Raw genomic sequence first — 17,719 nt, forward strand, 5'->3', positions numbered from 1 at the left:
TTTTAACCTCTTGGTTGTTTTATTATGGTTTTAATTTTTGTGAACCGCCCAGAGAGCTTCGGCTATTGGGTGGTATAAAAATGTAATAAATAAATAAATAAATACTTCCTCTAATAAAGCTACAGAGGAAAGAGAAAAATCCTTTTAAGTTACATTTGGAGAGTGACTTGAAGCCCCTGTAAGCTTTTACAGAGATGTCAATTTCGTTATTACGCAACATGATTATCTACTTAAATATTTTAACAGGTGTTTTATAGATTTTTAAAAACAGTTTTTTGCCTTTTTAAATGCAATTTGAAATTGGCCCTTGGGCAGGAGGTAGACTCTTGACTGATGCAAGGGCCAGCCAATCCCTCCTGATCAGAAATGACTTCTTAAACAGGTTGGGCGGGGTTAGAGGGATCTTTTTAAGCTCAGTCCTGGCTATTATTATTAATTATTATTTACATTTTTATACCACCCAATAGCCGAAGCTCTCTGGGCGGTTCACAAAAATTAAAACCACGACGAGCATAAAAACAACCAACAATCTAAAAACACAAATACAAAATACAATATAAAAAGCACAACCAGGATAAAACCACACAGCAAAAATTGATACAGGTTAAAATATGGAATTAAAACAGCAAAGTTTAAATTTAAGTTAAATTAAGTGTTAAAATAAGGAGAAAATAAAAAGGTCTTCAGCTGGCGACAGAAGGAGTACAGTGTAAGCACCAAGTGAACCCCTCTGGGGAGCTCTTGCCACAGCCGGGGTGCCACAGCAGAGAAGGCCCTCCTCCTAGTAGCCACCTGCCTCACTTCCTTTGGCAGGGGCTCGCGGAGAAGGACCCCTGTGGATGTATAAGGCTAAGAGGCTGAATGTGTGTCTGAACTGCATTGGGTTCATGTTCGTCTCTCCTCACCCTTTGACCAGCTTAAGGAGAGAGGGTCAGGTGGGCTTTTCCCCACACCCAAAAGAAGGGGAAAAGGGTCTCCCCAGAGAATGGGGCTACTGAGTAGGTGTAGATCAAGGTTGCCGTATCAGCATCGTGAAAGGCCAGCACTCTCCCTTCATAGTTCAGACTAACTCGGATCCTCTTGGGCTCCTTACTCAGGGACAGTGGAGAGCAATCAGGGGAGTCTGAGGCCCTGTACGCACTATTCCACCTCCCCATATTCCAGATCCCTTCCTCAGAACCAAAGTTTATCATGCCCTTCCTCCTCACAGACTCTCTGGCAACCCCCACAGCCCAAGCTCCTTCATTCCCCACACTGACTTCCCAGTAATGTCTGCCTGCCGTGAATCCCTCACATCCCAATACACACTTCAATCTGTCAAATCTCTCAGGGTTGTCGGGCAGATCCTGACGGTGCTTTTGGAGACTTGCACTTCTAAAATCCTCAGAGAGGATGACCTGGGGATTTGCTGTGTATGGATTCAGTAATATGTTTGCTGTTGAGGGAGGGGAGAAAAATGAGGAAAGAAAATAATAATTATAAATAATAAATAGAAAATAATAAATAGAATTTACCAGCCCCGTTCAGAAGACGCCTTAAACCACAGCTTTAACCATGGTGAATAAGGCTTCTTGCTTTATTCACCATGGTTAAAGCCGTGGTTTAAGGCGTCTTCTAAACAGGCCCACCTCAGCCTAGAGACCCATCACAGGAATTACATTTCCCTTGAATAAAAAATGGCTTCTAAACCTTTGATGGCTTTAAAGGAGACCTAAAGACCTAAAGAAATTGAGAGGTTAGTCTTACAAGAGCTACAATAGAAAAGTCTCTTTCTACCTGAAAGCTCCAATATAGATCTCAGCAGATTTGCAGGCAACCAAGGGCATGTCTACACAGGGCGATATTATTTATTTATTTATTTATTTATTTATTTATTTATTTAGCACCATCAGTGTACATGGTTTTGGAATTGTTGTAGATCACAAGCTGAATATGAGCCAACAGTGCGATATGGCTGCAAGAAAGGCAAATGCTATTTTGGACTGCATTAATAGAAGTATAGCTTCCAAATCACGTGAGGTACTGGTTCCTCTCTATTCGGCCCTGGTTAGGCCTCATCTAGAGTATTGCGTCCAGTTCTGGGCACCACAATTCAAGGAGGACGCAGACAAGCTGGAGCGTGTTCAGAGGAGGGCAACCAGAATGATCAGGGGTCTGGAAACAAAGCCCTATGAAGAGAGACTGAAAGAACTGGGCATGTTTAGCCTGGAGAAGAGAAGATTGAGGGGAGACATGATAGCAGTCTTCAAATACTTAAAAGATTGTCACACAGAGGAGGGCCAGGATCTCTTCTCAAATATCCCAGAGTGCAGGACATGGAATAACGGGCTCAAGTTAAAGGAAGCCAGATTCCAGCTGGACATCAGGAAAAACTTCCTGACTGTTAGAGCAGTACGACAATGGAAGGGAGGTTGTGTGCTTTCTCACACTAGAGGCATTCAAGAGGCAGCTGGACAACCATCTGCCAGGGATGCTTTAGGGCGGATTCCTGCATTGAGCAGGGGGATGGACTCGATGGCCTTGTAGGCCCCTTCCAACTCTGCTATTCTATGATTCTATGATTCTAATGCTGGACCTGACAGACCCTTTTCCTGATCCAGGTGGACAATTCTAATCTCAAAGGAATAAGTAGTATGTGTACATGTCAGATATAGGCATAGAATTGTTTGACCCTCTTTTCCTACTCATCTCATTTATTGTTTCAGAGGCCCCCAGGCAGAAATGGGGAAATCCAATGAAGTACAAGCAGACACCAAATACCACCCCCCCATTAGTGTTCTTTCGTAATCCCAGAGTTTACCTTTCTTCAGCTGAAGTCCAGATACCAGGGTGTCTGGGGAAAGAAAGGGAAGAAGGACAAAACATCACACCATTCTGCTTATTACAAATCTTGGAACAACACCTCCTGCCACCGCAAAAATAATTTCATGTCTTTATTTTGTCAAGTTCCCCCCTTATTTCAAGTATAGGTTTAAGTAAATTCTGATACTCACCTGGAAGAGGTGGAAGTGAATCCTCCCCCCACAAATATTCAAGCTTGTCTTTTGCTAATGGGGATTTTTTCAAAGTTCCCAATGAAGCATATTAGTCAAGTTTGAATACATAAGAATACCCATAAACAACCTGTTTTCTAGGATCGCACAACATGACAAGACAAAGCAAACCGGGCACACACAAGTGCCATGCAAAAATGGCATTGGCAGGCAACTGGCACAACGCAATAGACCTTGTGGGTACATTAAGCCACAGTTGGTCACCATATTGTGCATACCAGGTCACTTTGTCTTCTCATCTCAACAGGAACACAAAGCCCCCCAATTTTCCAACTCTGCCAACATTACAAGTGACCTTTGCCTCCCCCATCTGAACCAATTCAAAACGCAATGTGAAATCCTTTGCAGCAGCCTTTGGTACCTTGGAACTGCTTCATGGAACCCTCCAGAAAGAAATTCATATCCCAGACATCCGAGATCCTCCACCTCAGCGCAGGGGAGAAGTAAACCACAGATTTCTCAAACGTATTCTTCTCACACCTGGAGGAGAGAAACAAAGAAAGGAGTGGCAGAAAGCCAAGGGACCCAGGCAGCTGCAGAGAGAGGTGGAGGTGCTTTGCGGAGGAGACTCTCCCTCACTATGGCTCCAAAATCCCCAAGGCCTAACTAGACATCATGAGGAATACGCAGATGCTGCCAAGGAGTGGTGCACCTAGGGCTGGACTTTGGGGCAGACATATAAATGCCCTGCAGCCCTGGGGATCCCCAAATGACCACCCAGAGAGCAGCAGGTGATCAGGGCAGCAACAAACAGGTCAACACCTGAGCTGGCAAACTCCAGATTGTTCTCGTAGTCATAATGGTGCTAGGATTTAAGTGAGTTTAAAATGTGAAACCACACATGCTCAGCGTATTTGTGAACCGCCCAGAGAGCTCTGGCTATTGGGCGGTATAGAAATGTAATAAATAAATAAATAAATAAATAAATAAATAAATATTTCTTTTATTTTTATCAGAGTTGGCAAACATTTGTTGGTTCTCTAACATATTAGAGAATATGACCTAGAAAGCCTTACACGGCTTGGGACCACAATACCTGATGGAACGCCTCTCCCGACGTGAATATACCTGGTCACTACGTTCAACATCTAAGGTCCTCCTCCGGGTGCCTACTCCGAGAGAGGCTCAGAGTGTAGCAACGAGGGACAGGGCCTTTTCGGTGGTGGCCCCCAGACTATGGAATGATCTCCCTGACGAGGCTCGCCTGGCACCAACGCTGCTATCTTTCTGGTGCCAGGTTAAGACTTTCCTCTTTGCCCGGGCATATGGCGGCACATCTTGATCACCCACATGTTTAGGTCTTTTTAACGGTTTTTAATGTTGTATGTGTGTATGTTCTGTGTTTTAGAGTTTTAAATTTTGTATACTCGTTTTTATCTTAATTTTAGAATTTCTGTAAACTGCCCAGAAAGCCCTGGCTATTTGAGCAGTATATAAGTGCAATAAATAAATAAATAAGGCATATATAAGCAGCCATAAAGTATGGCGTAATGGTGGGGCAAAGAGAAATGTGAGTGCTGTGCTTCACAAGTGACATAATGCACACGGCTCTCTAAAAGGCCCCCTTGCAAGGCCATTATGTCCAGGGTCTGAAATGTCCTAGCTGCTCCACTGCTGCCTAGAACAGAGAGCAACTGCTTGACTCTTTTCCCCTTGTCTCTCCAGGAATGTCCAAAATGACTGTGCTCAGAGCTTCAGAGCTTCCTCACTTGGTGTCATGAGACCCTAGTCTCTTCCTGACTGTTAGAGCAGTGCGACAATGGAATCAGTTACCTAGGGAGGTTGTGGGCTCTCCCACACTAGAAGCCTTCAAGAGGCAGCTGGACAATCATCTGTCGGGGATGCTTTAGGGTGGATTCCTGCATTGAGCAGGGGGTTGGACTCGATGGCCTTGTAGGCCCCTTCCAACTCTGCTATTCTATGATTCTATGATTTGCACAATTCCGTTATACAACAGCTCCACCTAGTGGTTGTGTTAGTGGCAAAACTTACAGTGGTTCATGTGTTATGGTTGAACTCAGCACACAAAAGGCTGGAAAATCATTTTTCCAACCATAACACCCATTGATAAAGGGTCCAGCACACACGTGGCAAGTGTAGAGATGTAAAATTTCCAGAAATTTTGAAGCCATGGAAAAAAACAGGTTTTTTTCCGGGGGGTTTCAGAAAAAAAGGGAAATTTCTGGAAAAATTGAAATAATGCAATATTAGCACCTTTTGCAGATTGAAAGTCACTTTGTTACTTTAGTAACATAAAATCTAATTATGTCCAAGTTGGTTTGGTATAAAATTAATACATTTGTTATTTTAAAAGTACAGTGTATTCAAACAATTATTACAAATTTAATTTAGTTTTTTACTTCTTTTTACCTTTTTTGGTAACAAATGGAGCTACAAGCTCGTTAGCTGTTAGGAACACCTGAACTGTAAGGAACCTCTTTGGTTCTGCCAGTTTATGAGCAAGCAAAAAAAACCAATTTAAAAAAACAACAACAGAAGAAACCAGCAACATTAGTAACAAAGAAAATTATTTATGTTTCTGCTAGTCCTCCAGTGTCAAGACATAAAGCAACCATTCCCATAAAAAAAAATTGAGAAAAAAGGGGGAACCAAGATTCAATGAATATGCATGAAATTTAATCAGACTCATTTTCTGACCTATAGCTATCACTATTAGTTTCAGTCTCTGCTTCAATGGCAGTGCTGCCCCCTAGAGGCAGAAATGCCTCTTGCTCTTGCATTTGAGAGTTATAGTCTCAATTTGCAACCTAGGATTTGCTTTTATTTGGTGCACACACATTGTAATAATCTGATACTGTACAGTCTTTAGAAATCATTTGGAGAAGTAAATATCTGAACACCTTGTCTTTAACATTGTATTCATCATGCTAAAATGAAACATCCCATAAATCTGTTTTTTCTTCATTTTTTTCAATTTTTCAGGAAAAAACCATAAGAGGCTTCGAGGGGAAACCGGGGGGGGGGGGGGAAGGTTTTTTTCCAAATTTTCCCAGTTTTTTCCCAGGCTTTCACATCTCTAGGCAAGTGACAAAGGGCGGAAACCCACTGGGATGCACATGTGACTGCTGAACCACAGGGCTCTTGGACCTATCAGTCAACACCTTGAGTGTTATTATGTATGTCAAGTCAGAGTTGCCCCTTCTGATTAAGCATCTCTGGGTGTCTGCTTCTGTGGAGGCAAAAGTTATCGCTTCAACACATAACTGTCAAAACCCTAACAACTTGTAACACGCACTGTCTAAATGTCTGCTTCCTAGCCAAAGAATTACAGAAGTTCCATGTTCAGGTATGCTATTCAGATTCAGACCCAGGTCTGGATCTCCTACAGCTGTGGTTTCTCTCTCAATAAACAGAGTTGAATTTCAGATTGCTTTGAGAATGTTTCTTCTCTGAGAAAACCATTTGTAAATAGTGACTGGAGCTGTCTGAAATTAATTCCTACGCTTGTTTAGACAAACCGAAACGAGGTGGAGGCCATGGGAATGCAGATTGCCCTTCCTGTGCTGCTACAGCCCGACAGAGGCCAAACTGTTAACTTTTTGTTGTGCTCGGTGCTGGCTTTCCTCTCCCTATCTGGTATGACATCCCAACTTCCCCTCTGCCAATCAGCATTCAACCTGTTATCCTCTTCACTGCTGATAGTGTCACAGGGGTAGTGGAACAAACGGTAAGTGGGATGTGGAATGAGGCTATGGGTACTAAAGTGTTAACCCATGCGTAGCCTGCATTCACTCAGGCTCAATACAAACAAACATTTTTTGGGGGGGAGAAAGCTCATATTCCCCCCCAAATCTTTGACCAATCTAGCTGGATTTTGACCTCGCTGCTAGTTAGCCCACTCTGTCTCAGCCTGGCAAATTGGGTAGCTTTCCATCCATAAAAGGTTGATCATGTCTTTTCACACCTTTTTCTTGAATTTTCACTCTCAAAAACATTTCTACCATAGTGTATGCACTAGAAGAACGAGAAACCCACCCCCCACAGACCTATAAACTAGGGATGTGCTCCGCTCCGATTAGGAGCGTAGAAGCAGTAGCGGATTGGCCTGCTCCGCCTTACCCAGAGGCGGAGTAGGAGCGGACCGCGGACCCCCTAGAAGCAAGGCGAAGAGAAGCGCCCATTTTTCGGAGCTCCGAGTTCAGGCGGAGCGCTCCGGTCGCCATCTTGAAAACATTTCGCCATAGGATTGCATTGCGGCAAATAATCGCGCATAACTACGTTGTTTTTGAAGCTATCATTCTGAAAATTCTTGTGCACAGAGAGTCGTGGATGGGGGTCATTTTGAGACCACTCTCACCTCTCTGCGTTGTCTGGGTCGCGGGCTATATTTTTGTGAAAATCGGGTCAACCGCGCGGCTCAAACGGCGTTTGGCTTTTCGCCCATAGGATTGCATTGAGGGAAAGAATCGGGGATAACTGGGGGGGGGGGGTTTAAGCTATCATTCTGAAAATTCTTGTGCACAGAGAGTCGTGGATGGGGGTCATTTTGAGACCACTCTCAACTTTCTGCATCGTACGGGTCGCGGGCTATATTTTTGTGAAAATCGGGTCAACCGCGCGGCTCAAACTGCGTTTTCGGCTTTTCGCCCATAGGATTGCATTGAGGGAAAGAATCGGGGATAACTGGGGGGGGTTTAAGCTATCATTCTGAAAATTCTTGTGCACAGAGAGTCGTGGATGGGGGTCATTTTGAGACCACTCTCAATTTTCTGCATCGTACGGGTCGCGGGCTAGAAGTTTTTTAAAAATCGGCGGGAAAAATACCTTTTTCAAAGGGCTGAGGGGCAGAGTCAGCTCCCGGTCATGATGATCCCAAAGTTGGAGGAGGGCATAGGCAAAACAGGTAACTTGGGATTCTGGGAAACTTCTCTTTCTTCATCTGAACGGGCTTTTCCCCGTGTTTTTTAACACAGTAGCCCCACCAAATGCACAAACACAACCTGAAATCATATACTAAGCCAAGAATAAGAGATAGAAACACAGCACTGCTCCCCACCCTAACCTTGGTGAACAACTGAATCGATGTGGTGCAAGGGGATGAGCTCCCCTAGGGCATCTCATCGTGGACGTGCCCCCACTCTCTCCTGCACTGGAAGGCCATTAGAGCCTTCCAAAAAGAGTAAAACGGTGGAGCAATGCCTATCATGAGTTGAAGTGAATGGTCACTTTTCAGTGGTGGAGCAATGCCTGTTATGAGTCGAAGTGAGCGTTTTACTTCTTCTCAGAGCTGTTGGTGGCTGTCAGGGTCTTGAACTGGCAGCTACTTCCCCCTCCCCCAGGCACGTCCCCCTATTGCTGGTAAAAGACAGATATAGCCTTTTTAAAAAAATTCTTCTTGCTGTTTATTGAGCAACACTGCTGCTTTTAATTCCACCCCTCCTTTGTTTATTGATTGATTTATTCCATTTTATATGCATTACTGGCTTATCCTTGGCTCACTTCTTTATGCCCCCAGAAATGCCAGCTGCATGCCTGCCTGCCTTCCCTCCGTCCTCCCCTGCCCACCTCGCAGGGATGTTGTGTGTGGGGTGCCCGATTTTCAAAAAATCGCCAAAAATCAGGGGATGATGGGATTGCTTTGAAACTTGGCGTGCGTGTGTATCCCCATGAGGTGTCATGGTGCCAAACATGAGGTTTCTAACTTGAACAGAAAAAAAGTTGTATAATTTTTTAGCTTTCAATGCAAGCCTATGGGGGGGGGGGGGGAAACGGAGCTCCGGATCCGGATCCGGAGCTCCGGGCGGAGCGGAGCGGAAGTGGGCGGAGCGGGGGGCGGGGCGGAGCGGCCCGATCCGGAAAATGGCGGATCTGCAAGTGAAGCGGAGCGGGGGGTCCGTGCACACCCCTACTATAAACCAAAGGGCAATCCTAACTTCCATCCATGAGGCCCTACGTGGGGGGGGGGGTGAATAGGAAAGGAACCTCTCGTGCAAGCACTGAGTCATTACTGACTCTTGGAGGGATGCCAGCTTTCGCTGACATTTTCTTGGCAGGCCTTATAGCGGGGTGGTTTGCCGTTGCCTTCCCTGGCCATGATTACCTTTCCCCCAGCTTACTGGGACCTCGGGAGGATGGAAGGCTGAGTCGACCCGAGCCGGCTGCCTGAAACCAGCTTCTGCTGGGATTGAACTCAGGCCGTGGGGAGAGTTTCAGCTGCAGAAACAGCTGCTTTAGCGCTCTGCGCCACACGAGGCTGTGTGTGAATAACATCCCATAATAAGCTTTATCATCCACCAAACCTAGCTAATCTGCTAGCAAATTAGGTAGCTATCTACATGCAAAATTTGGGACAGTTGCACATGGGGGAGCTATGTCCCAAAAACTAACTTTTTGCCCCAATGGGAAAAATTCAGAACATGGTGTTTCCGACCCGGCCACCCACAATAACGGAGCATATAGAAATGCAGAGAAAGAAAGAAAGAAAGAAAGAAAGAAAGAAAGAAAGCGGGCGGGACATGTAAAGGAGCCAATCCCACAAAAGATCTGGAATTGGAGACTTCATTAAAAATGTGGGTTTAAGCTTCAGATAGAAAAATCCTTTGTGTGAGAACAGGAGCATTACAAATCCAAAACAATGTTATTTTATCAGTAATACATTGGACTCCATTCCCATCTCAAACCCCAAGCAACCTGGGGGGCCAAATGCCACTCATGCTGTCCTGAGCCTTCTCAGTATCACGAAGTATGAAGGGAAATGAGTGGGATCCACTTACCTCTTCAAGGTGCATTTTATATCCTATAGGGAATGGAGAGAAATAAAAGGGAACTCAGTGTGCTTGCTCAATGTTTTTCTCAAATCATTGAGAAAATGAATTCCACAGTCAAAGTGGGGTCATTTCAGTGCAAGGCTAAGCATCCAATTCGAAGCTCTTAAAAGAGATGAATATATATATTGGACAAGAATTCTCAAAATGGATAAATGCCAAGCATGCATCTACCCCATTATCCTTTTCCCAAAAATTGCAAAGGCAAAAGCTAGAGGATGCTTTTAATTAAAGTCACAGTAGCCCTGAAAAGCCTCACTACCCTTTTTCTAGTACATACAGGGCGGGATACTGAGTAAAAAAAAATCTCCACAAATCAGATCTAAGTTAAAGGCACGGTGTCAAGAAATACAAGAAAATGAGAACAACATTTTCCTGTTCATCTGTAAATTCTTAGTGAATGAAGGATGGCAATTCTAGGCAAAAGGCTAGCATGGAATGAACTTTGTAGTTCAGGACTATCTTGTCGTTCTTTTATATGGTCCTGGACATAACAAACCCAGGTACCTTTAACAAAAATTGGGCCTCTCTACATCTTGTGTAACTGAAGAAAGCTCAAAACAGTTAAGAACCAGTATTCCCATGAGGATTCTTGCCATCTTACCTGCAAGAGTTCACTCACTGACTGTTGACGTTTCTCCGCCATTTCCTGCATCATTCTTTCCAGAGACAAGAGAAGCTCTGAAATTTTGGCCACCTGCTCATCCCGTTTCATTGCGATCTTCTTCTCTACCTCTTCCATCTGAGCCATGAAAAGCTTTTCTTGTTCTACTAGGAACTGGCGTAGTTGTTGGAAATGAACCACTGTTTTTTCCTTCCTGGCTTTCAATTGCTCCTGTAACAAGCAGATGCAAAGAAATCAGGAATATAATGTGACCCTGCAGTCTTAAAAGGTAGGCGAAGAGAATGGCGTATGAAGGGAACTTCCAGACTTTTCTAAGAGGTTCTATCAACTTTATCTCTCTATCTCTCTACAGTATCGATCACATTTACATACTGCCTTATTTGGTAAAAATCCATCAAGGCAGAGAACAGCAATTTAAAACAATAACTGCTTGTAGCAATAATAACAAAAACAGAAAGAGCATGAAAACTGCAGAGTTTCATAGAATCATAGAATAGTAGAGTTGGAAGGGGTCTATAAGGGCATTGAGTCCAACCCCCTGCTCAATGCAAGAATCCACCCTAAAGCATACCTGATAGATGGTTGTCCAGCTGCCTCTCGAAGGCCTCTAGTGTGGAAGAACCCACGACTTCCCTAGGTCACTAGTTCCATTGTCATACTGCTCTAACAATCAGGAAGTTTTTCCTGATGTCCAGCTGAAATCTGGCTTCCTGTAACTTGAGCACGTTATTCCGTATCCTGCACCCTGGGATGATTGAGAAGAGATCCTGGCCCTCCTCTGTGTGACAACCTTTCAAGTATTTGAAGAGTGCTCTCATGTCTCCCCTCAATCTTCTCTTCTCCAGGCTAAACATGCCCAGTTCTTTCAGTCTCTCTTCATAGGGCTTTGTTTCCAGACCCCTGATCATCCTGGTTGCCCTCCTCTGAACATGCAAAGGCCTATCTTGTCCAGCATTCTGTTCCCACATTCAGTTCTTAATAAATAAAAAATAGGGCTTTGTTTCCAGACCCCTGATCGTTTCCCTCCTCTGAACCCCCTTCAGCTTGTCTGCATCCTTCTTGAAGCATGGTGCCCAGAACTGGGCACAATACTCTAGATGAGGCCTAACCAGTACCAAATAGAGGGGAACCAGTACCTTGCGGCAATTAAGAAGCTATACTTCTATTAATGCAGCACAAGTTATCATTTGCTTTTTTTGCAGCCACATTGCAGTGTTAACTCATATTCAGCTTGTGATCTACAACAATTCCAAGATCCTTCTCGCTTGTAGTATTGCTAAGCCAAATATCCCCCATCTTGTAACTGTGCACTTGGTTTCTTTTTCCTAGGTGCAGAACTTAGCATTTATCCCTACTAAATTTCATTTTGTCGTTTTCAGCCCAGTGCTCCAGCCCATCAAGAACACTTTGAAGTTTGTTTCTGTCTTTCAATGTATTAGCTATCCCACCCAATTTTGTGTCATCTGCAAATCTGATAAGCATTCCCTGCACTTCCTCATCCAAATCATTAATAAAAAGCTAAAGTGAAGGAGTGTGTCTTTACACCCTTTCTAAAGGCCAAGAAAGTGGGGGCCAATAGTAGATCTTGAGGGAGCACATTCCATGATTCTGGGGTAATTTGAGGGAGAAAGCCCATTCATGCATGCCTGATAAATGAGCCTCCATGTGTTATGGTGCTCCCAAAGGGGCCTGTCCTTAGCATGGCCTTTCACGAACATTTGATGGGAAAGATTTTTCAAAAGACTGACAAGGGCCTATCCTTAGCATGGCCCTTCACAAACACTTGATGGGAGATCAGATCAGGCCAAGTCATAAAGATTCTGAGGAGCAGGGCTGCCTTCTCCCGTACAATCCGCCCTGCACACTCAGGTCCTCTGGGAAGAATTTACTCCAGCCAACAAAAACAAGGCTGACAACTATTACCCAGAGGACCTTTTCTTCCGTTGCTCCCAGTTTGTGAAATGGATTGCCAGGAAAGATTCGTCAACTTAACAATCTTGCAGAATTTAAGAAAACCATAAAGACTGATCTCTTCCAGGAGGCCTACCCAGTCGAATTTTAAGATGCCTTTTTTAATGGTGTGCTACTTTTAATGATGCACTGGTTTTAAACGTTTGAATGAGTTGTGTTTATTTTATGGTGTTTTATTTGTGTTGTACCCCGCCTCAATCCAGCGGGAGAGGCGGGTAACAAATAAATAAATAAATTATTATTATTATTTATACCTTTCTGCATATTTCGTTTCCCCCAGTTTTTTTCCTGTACACATTCCCTTTTTTAGCAGCAGTGCCACTTACAAGCAGTGCTTGGATTTCCGTTTCTCTTTCTACTTTAAATGCCATGATTTCTTCTCTCTCCTTCCTCAGAATCTCCAGACGATGATGGATCAGATCCTGCAAAGAAGACAAAAGGACCGGTTTGGTTCCTCCGTACAGATTTAGTCAATATAAATATATTTAAAATGCTGGTGAGAAACGATGAGAGGCAAGTTTTGAAATATTTTCCCCCTCTCCTTTCCAGTACTGGGTGTGTGTAGAGCAGTCTCTTGGCTTTCTCTGTCTTTATTCCAGTATAGTGTAAGAGACTGAATAGTCACGACATCCAGTTGGAGTCTGGATTTATCACTCGCTGAGGCTGTTTGTAAATGAGTGATTTATAGCACGCTCATGACTGGCCACTCACGTAACTTTGCAGGTCGATTTCATGACGTCATCATCATGCAGGAAATCTCCTGCCCTTCCCCTTATCCCACAGTCAGAAAACAGACAGAAATCCGCCAAATAACCCCCTATATTAGGAGCCCCGTGCTCTCCCACACTAGAGGCCTTCAAGAGGCAGCTGGACAACCATCTGTCAGGGATGCTTTAGGGTGGATTCCTGCATTGAGCAGGGGGTTGGACTCGATGGCCCTGTAGGCCCCTTCCAACTCTGTGATTCTATGATTCTAATTCTGCCACTAGATGGTGCAGTTTTATTGATTTGAATGGAAGTTCAAACTCAAGGCAGAGATAGGAAGTATTCCAATGAAACCACGTGGCAATGAGCCAATTGCGCAAAATGAACTATGGCCTAGAACAGATTTTGGAATGTGGTTTACGTGGAAGTTTTGGTGCTTGTTGCATCTCTGCCATAATTACATGTGACTGGTGGGTTTGTTTGATTTCAGCCATTCGCTGGGCAAAATGGACTATGGCCCTGAACAGGTATTGTAACATGGTTTTCATGGAAGTTTTGTGGCTCATTATATCTGTCCCACCTAGTAATGTGTGAGTGGTGAGTTTAGTTGTGTTGGCTCAGTTGGAAGCGGCTGTTTCAGCCTGTTTTGTGCTAAATGTGGAGAGCCAGTATGGTGTAGTGGCTAAGGTGTTGGACTGAGAGTTGGGAGATCCGGGTTCTAGTCCCCACTCAGCCATGGAAACCCACTGGGTGACTTTGGGCCAGCACATACTCAGCCCAACCTACCTCGCAGGGTTGTTGTTGTGAGGATAAAAAATGGAGAGGAGGAGGATTATGTATGCCGCCTTGGGTTCCTTGGAGGAAAAACGGCGGGATATAACCATAATAACTAAATAACTAAATAAATGGACTATGGCCCAAAACAGGCATCAAAACATGGTTTCTGTGGATGTTTTGTGGCTATTTATTTATTTATTGCATTTCTATACCGCCCAATGTTGTTCTGGGAGTTATGAGGTTAATAGCGATATCATATTGCAAGGGTTTTCGTCCTAAAATATCGTGCTCAAGCGTTTCTTACACATGCTGCTGTTTTTGGCATGTTCTTTTTAATATAAAGCCTGTTCCATTCCGGCTTTTACACCATCCCGGGGTTTTGGGGTTGTTGTTGTTTTAATGGAGAAAAGCTCTGTGATGGAGTAGGGAAGAACATTGCAGTCCCTGAAATCAGAAATCCTATCTCCTGTAAAAAAAACAACAACGTATGTAATCAACAGGATCCGAGTTTGATTTTGTGGATCCCACATTTATCCAGGCTCATCTCACAGCTTTCCCAATTTCGGGCTGGACCCCTTTCAGTGCCCCCAACCTACCCCACTCCTAGAAGCTGCTCCCTTCTCTCCTCCTCTCCTGGCATCTCTCAAAATACGACTCAGTCTGTGTAATGGGGACTCGCCTTTACCTTGTACTCCTGGGCAGCCTCCTGCAAGGGAACCACGTTGTGATCTCGGTGCTCCTTGGACCTGTCGCACACCACGCAGATGGCGGCCTCGTCGTCCTTGCAGAAGAGCTTCAGGGGCTCCTGGTGCGTCTCGCAGACTTTCTCCCCTCTCCCCTCTGCCTTCACCTCTTTGCTCCCTAAGAAACTCAGCTCTTTGGCAATCTCCACCATATTGGCCAGCAGCCTGTTCGGCTTGAGGCTCGGCTGCTGAACTCTCTCTCGGCACTCAGGACAGGCAGCATCTGTGGGTGAATTCCTCCAGCACTTCTCGATGCAGGCGCGGCAAAAGTTGTGCCCGCAGTCTATGGTCACCGGATCCGTGAAAAAGTCCAGGCAAACCGAGCAAGTCGCTTCCTCTTGAAGCCTCTTCCTGGGGCTTTCAGCATCAGCCATGGCTGCAAGCAAAGGCCAGAATGTTGCGAAGAGGGCGAGTTTCGTTTCTCCTGCTTGTTCCTCCTCCTCCTCCCCGCCCAGGCGGCGCTTAGCCGCAGGAAGGACGTGGCGTTCCTCTTCCTGGAAGGGCTGAAACTGGAGGCAGGAGAGAAGGGGGGGGGGTTTCTTCCCTTCTCCAGAGGGTTCTCTTAAAAAACTTCTTGAGTTCAAAACATCGCAACAAAGGACCGCTGCCTTATACAGAGTCTGACCATTTCTCCCTCTACTCTTGCCGTTTCTCCCACATCACAGGGGAAACTCCTCCATTTGAAGGGCTGCCAGAGAACCATTGCACGTCTGAAGGACTGGAGAAGAGAAGATTGAGGGGAGACATGAGAGCACTCTTCCAATACTGAAAAGGTTGTCACACACAGGATCTCTTCTCGATCCTCCCAGAGTGCAGGACACGGAATAACGGGCTCAAGTTAAAGGAAGCCAGATTCCAGCTGGACATCAGGAAAACCTGACTGTTAGAGCAGTACGACAATGGAATCAGTTGCCTGGTAAGGTTGTGGGCTCTCCCACACTAGAGGTCTTCAAGAGGCAGCAGGACAGACATCTGTCAGGAATGCTTTAGGGTGGATTCCTGCATTGAGCAGGGGGTTGGACTCGATGGCCTTGTAGGCCCCTTCCAACTCTGCTATTCTATGATTCTATGACTGTTCTGTTTGAAAGGCTTTTTGGCCCTTTTCTAGCTACAATAGCAGCAGGAGCCTTTTAAATTTGCCCATCAGCAGTTCGCATCTGAACAGCAAACTGGAGAAGAGCACAAGTCACCTGATCACAGCCTTCCCCAGTCTGGGGAAATGTATTATTTCAAACTAAAGCAATTACGTCTAAATTTGCATCTATAAATTTTCATTCGTACATGCAAATATATGTCTTCCTTTATCCTCCTTTTTGATGATAGGTTTCTCTTTTTTTGGAGATGTGTAAGGAGCCACTGAAGGGCAGCAGCTCCTCAGAGCCTCCGAAAAGGGTGTTTTCCACAATCTGGAGCTGATAGGGCAGGTGTCTATATGACGGGAAAACCCCAGGGTGGCTCTGCAGTGGTGCTGTGTTGTTTATATGATGCAGAAGCCATTGTGGACCCATCCCAGGACTTTCCCCCAAAGATCCAAAATAAAAAAGTCGGGGACTTAACCTGACTTTTTCCAATGCAGCGAGGTGATGATGTCATTTTTTTGATGGGTAACCTCCCTTGGGGATTGTGAGAATGCTGTGGACATAATATAGCTTGACTTCAGCAAAGCTTTTGACAAAGTGCCCATGATATTCTGATTAACAAACTAGCTAAAAGTGGGCTAGATGGAACAACTATTAGGTGGGTTCACAGTTGGCTACAGAATCGGACTCAAAGAGTGCTTATCAATGGTACCTTCTCAAACTGGGGGGAGGTAACAAGTGGGGTACTGCAGGGCTCAGTCCTGGGCCTAGTCCTCTTCAACATTTTTATTAATGATTTGGACAAGGAGGGCTTATCAAATTTGCAGATGACACAAAATTGGGTGGGATAGCTAATACCCTTGAAGACAGAAACAAACTTCAAAGTGATCTTGATAGGCTAGAGCGCTGGGCTGAAAACAACAGAATGAAATTTAACAGGGATAAATGCCAAGTTCTACATTTAGGGAATAGAAACCAAATGCACAGTTACAAGATGGGGGATACTTGGCTCAGCAATACTACAAATGAGAAGGATCTTGGAATTGTTGTAGATCACAAGCTGAATATGAGCCAACAGTGCGATATGGCTGCAAGAAAGGCCAATGCAATTTTGGGCTGCATTAATAGAAGTATAGCTTCCAAATCGCGTGAGGTACTGATTCCTCTCTATTCGGCCCTGGTTAGGCCTCATTTAGAGAATTGCGTCCAGTTCTGGGCTCCACAATTCAAGAAGGATGCAGACAAGCTGGAGCGTGTTCAGAGGAGGGCAACCAGGATGATCAGGGGTCAGGAAACAAAGCCCTATAAAGAGAGACTGAAAGAACTGGGCATGTTTAGCCTGGAGAAGAGAAGATTGAGGGGAGACAGGATAGCACTCTTCAAATACTTAAAAGGTTGTCACACAGAGGAGGGCCAGGATCTTTTCTCGATCCTCCCAGAGTGCAGAACACGGAATAACAGGCTCAAGTTAAAGGAAGCCAGATTCCAGCTGGACATCAGGAAAAACTTCCTGACTGTTAGAGCAGTACGACAATGGAATCAGTTACCTTGGAAGGTTGTGAGCTCTCCCACACTAGAGGCCTTCAAGAGGCAGCTGGACAACCATCTGTCAGGGATGCTTTAGGGTGGATTCCTGCATTGAGCAGGGGGTTGGACACAATGGCCTTGTAGGCCCCTTCCAACTCTGCTATTCTATGAGTCTATGATTTTGCTACTTTTAGGTTATTTATTTATTTTTATTTATTTATTTATTACATTTTTATACCACCCAATAGCCGAAGCTCTCTGGGCGGTTCACAAAAATTAAAACCATCATAAAACAGCCAACAAGTTAAAAACACAAATAGGTTTGTGTTACTACTACTTGTTACTACTTGTTCTATTGTTCTAAGGTTACTACTTGTTCTATTGGCATTGCTGTTTTTAGTCTGTCTTGGCATTATTCTTTTCTGGGATTTTCATTCAGATCTAAGCCACCTTG

General features: G+C 44.7%; 1 protein-coding gene across 1 annotated transcript; it reads right to left on the reverse strand.

The window, feature by feature from the left end:
• Positions 1-90: 90 nt before the first annotated feature.
• LOC134396059 (E3 ubiquitin-protein ligase TRIM7-like) lies at positions 91-15,041 on the reverse strand. The gene is made up of 7 exons (XM_063122408.1): positions 14,602-15,041; positions 12,761-12,856; positions 10,443-10,673; positions 9,788-9,810; positions 3,415-3,533; positions 2,801-2,833; positions 91-1,435 (listed from the first exon to the last, which is right to left on the reverse strand). The coding sequence occupies exons 1-7, from the start codon at positions 15,031-15,033 to the stop codon at positions 918-920; spliced, it is 1,452 nt and encodes a 483-aa protein (XP_062978478.1). The 5' UTR covers positions 15,034-15,041; the 3' UTR covers positions 91-917.
• Between the last annotated feature and the right edge of the window lie 2,678 nt (positions 15,042-17,719).

The sequence above is a fragment of the Elgaria multicarinata genome, chromosome 3 (assembly GCF_023053635.1).
Source record: "Elgaria multicarinata webbii isolate HBS135686 ecotype San Diego chromosome 3, rElgMul1.1.pri, whole genome shotgun sequence".
NCBI classification, from domain to species: domain Eukaryota; kingdom Metazoa; phylum Chordata; class Lepidosauria; order Squamata; family Anguidae; genus Elgaria; species Elgaria multicarinata.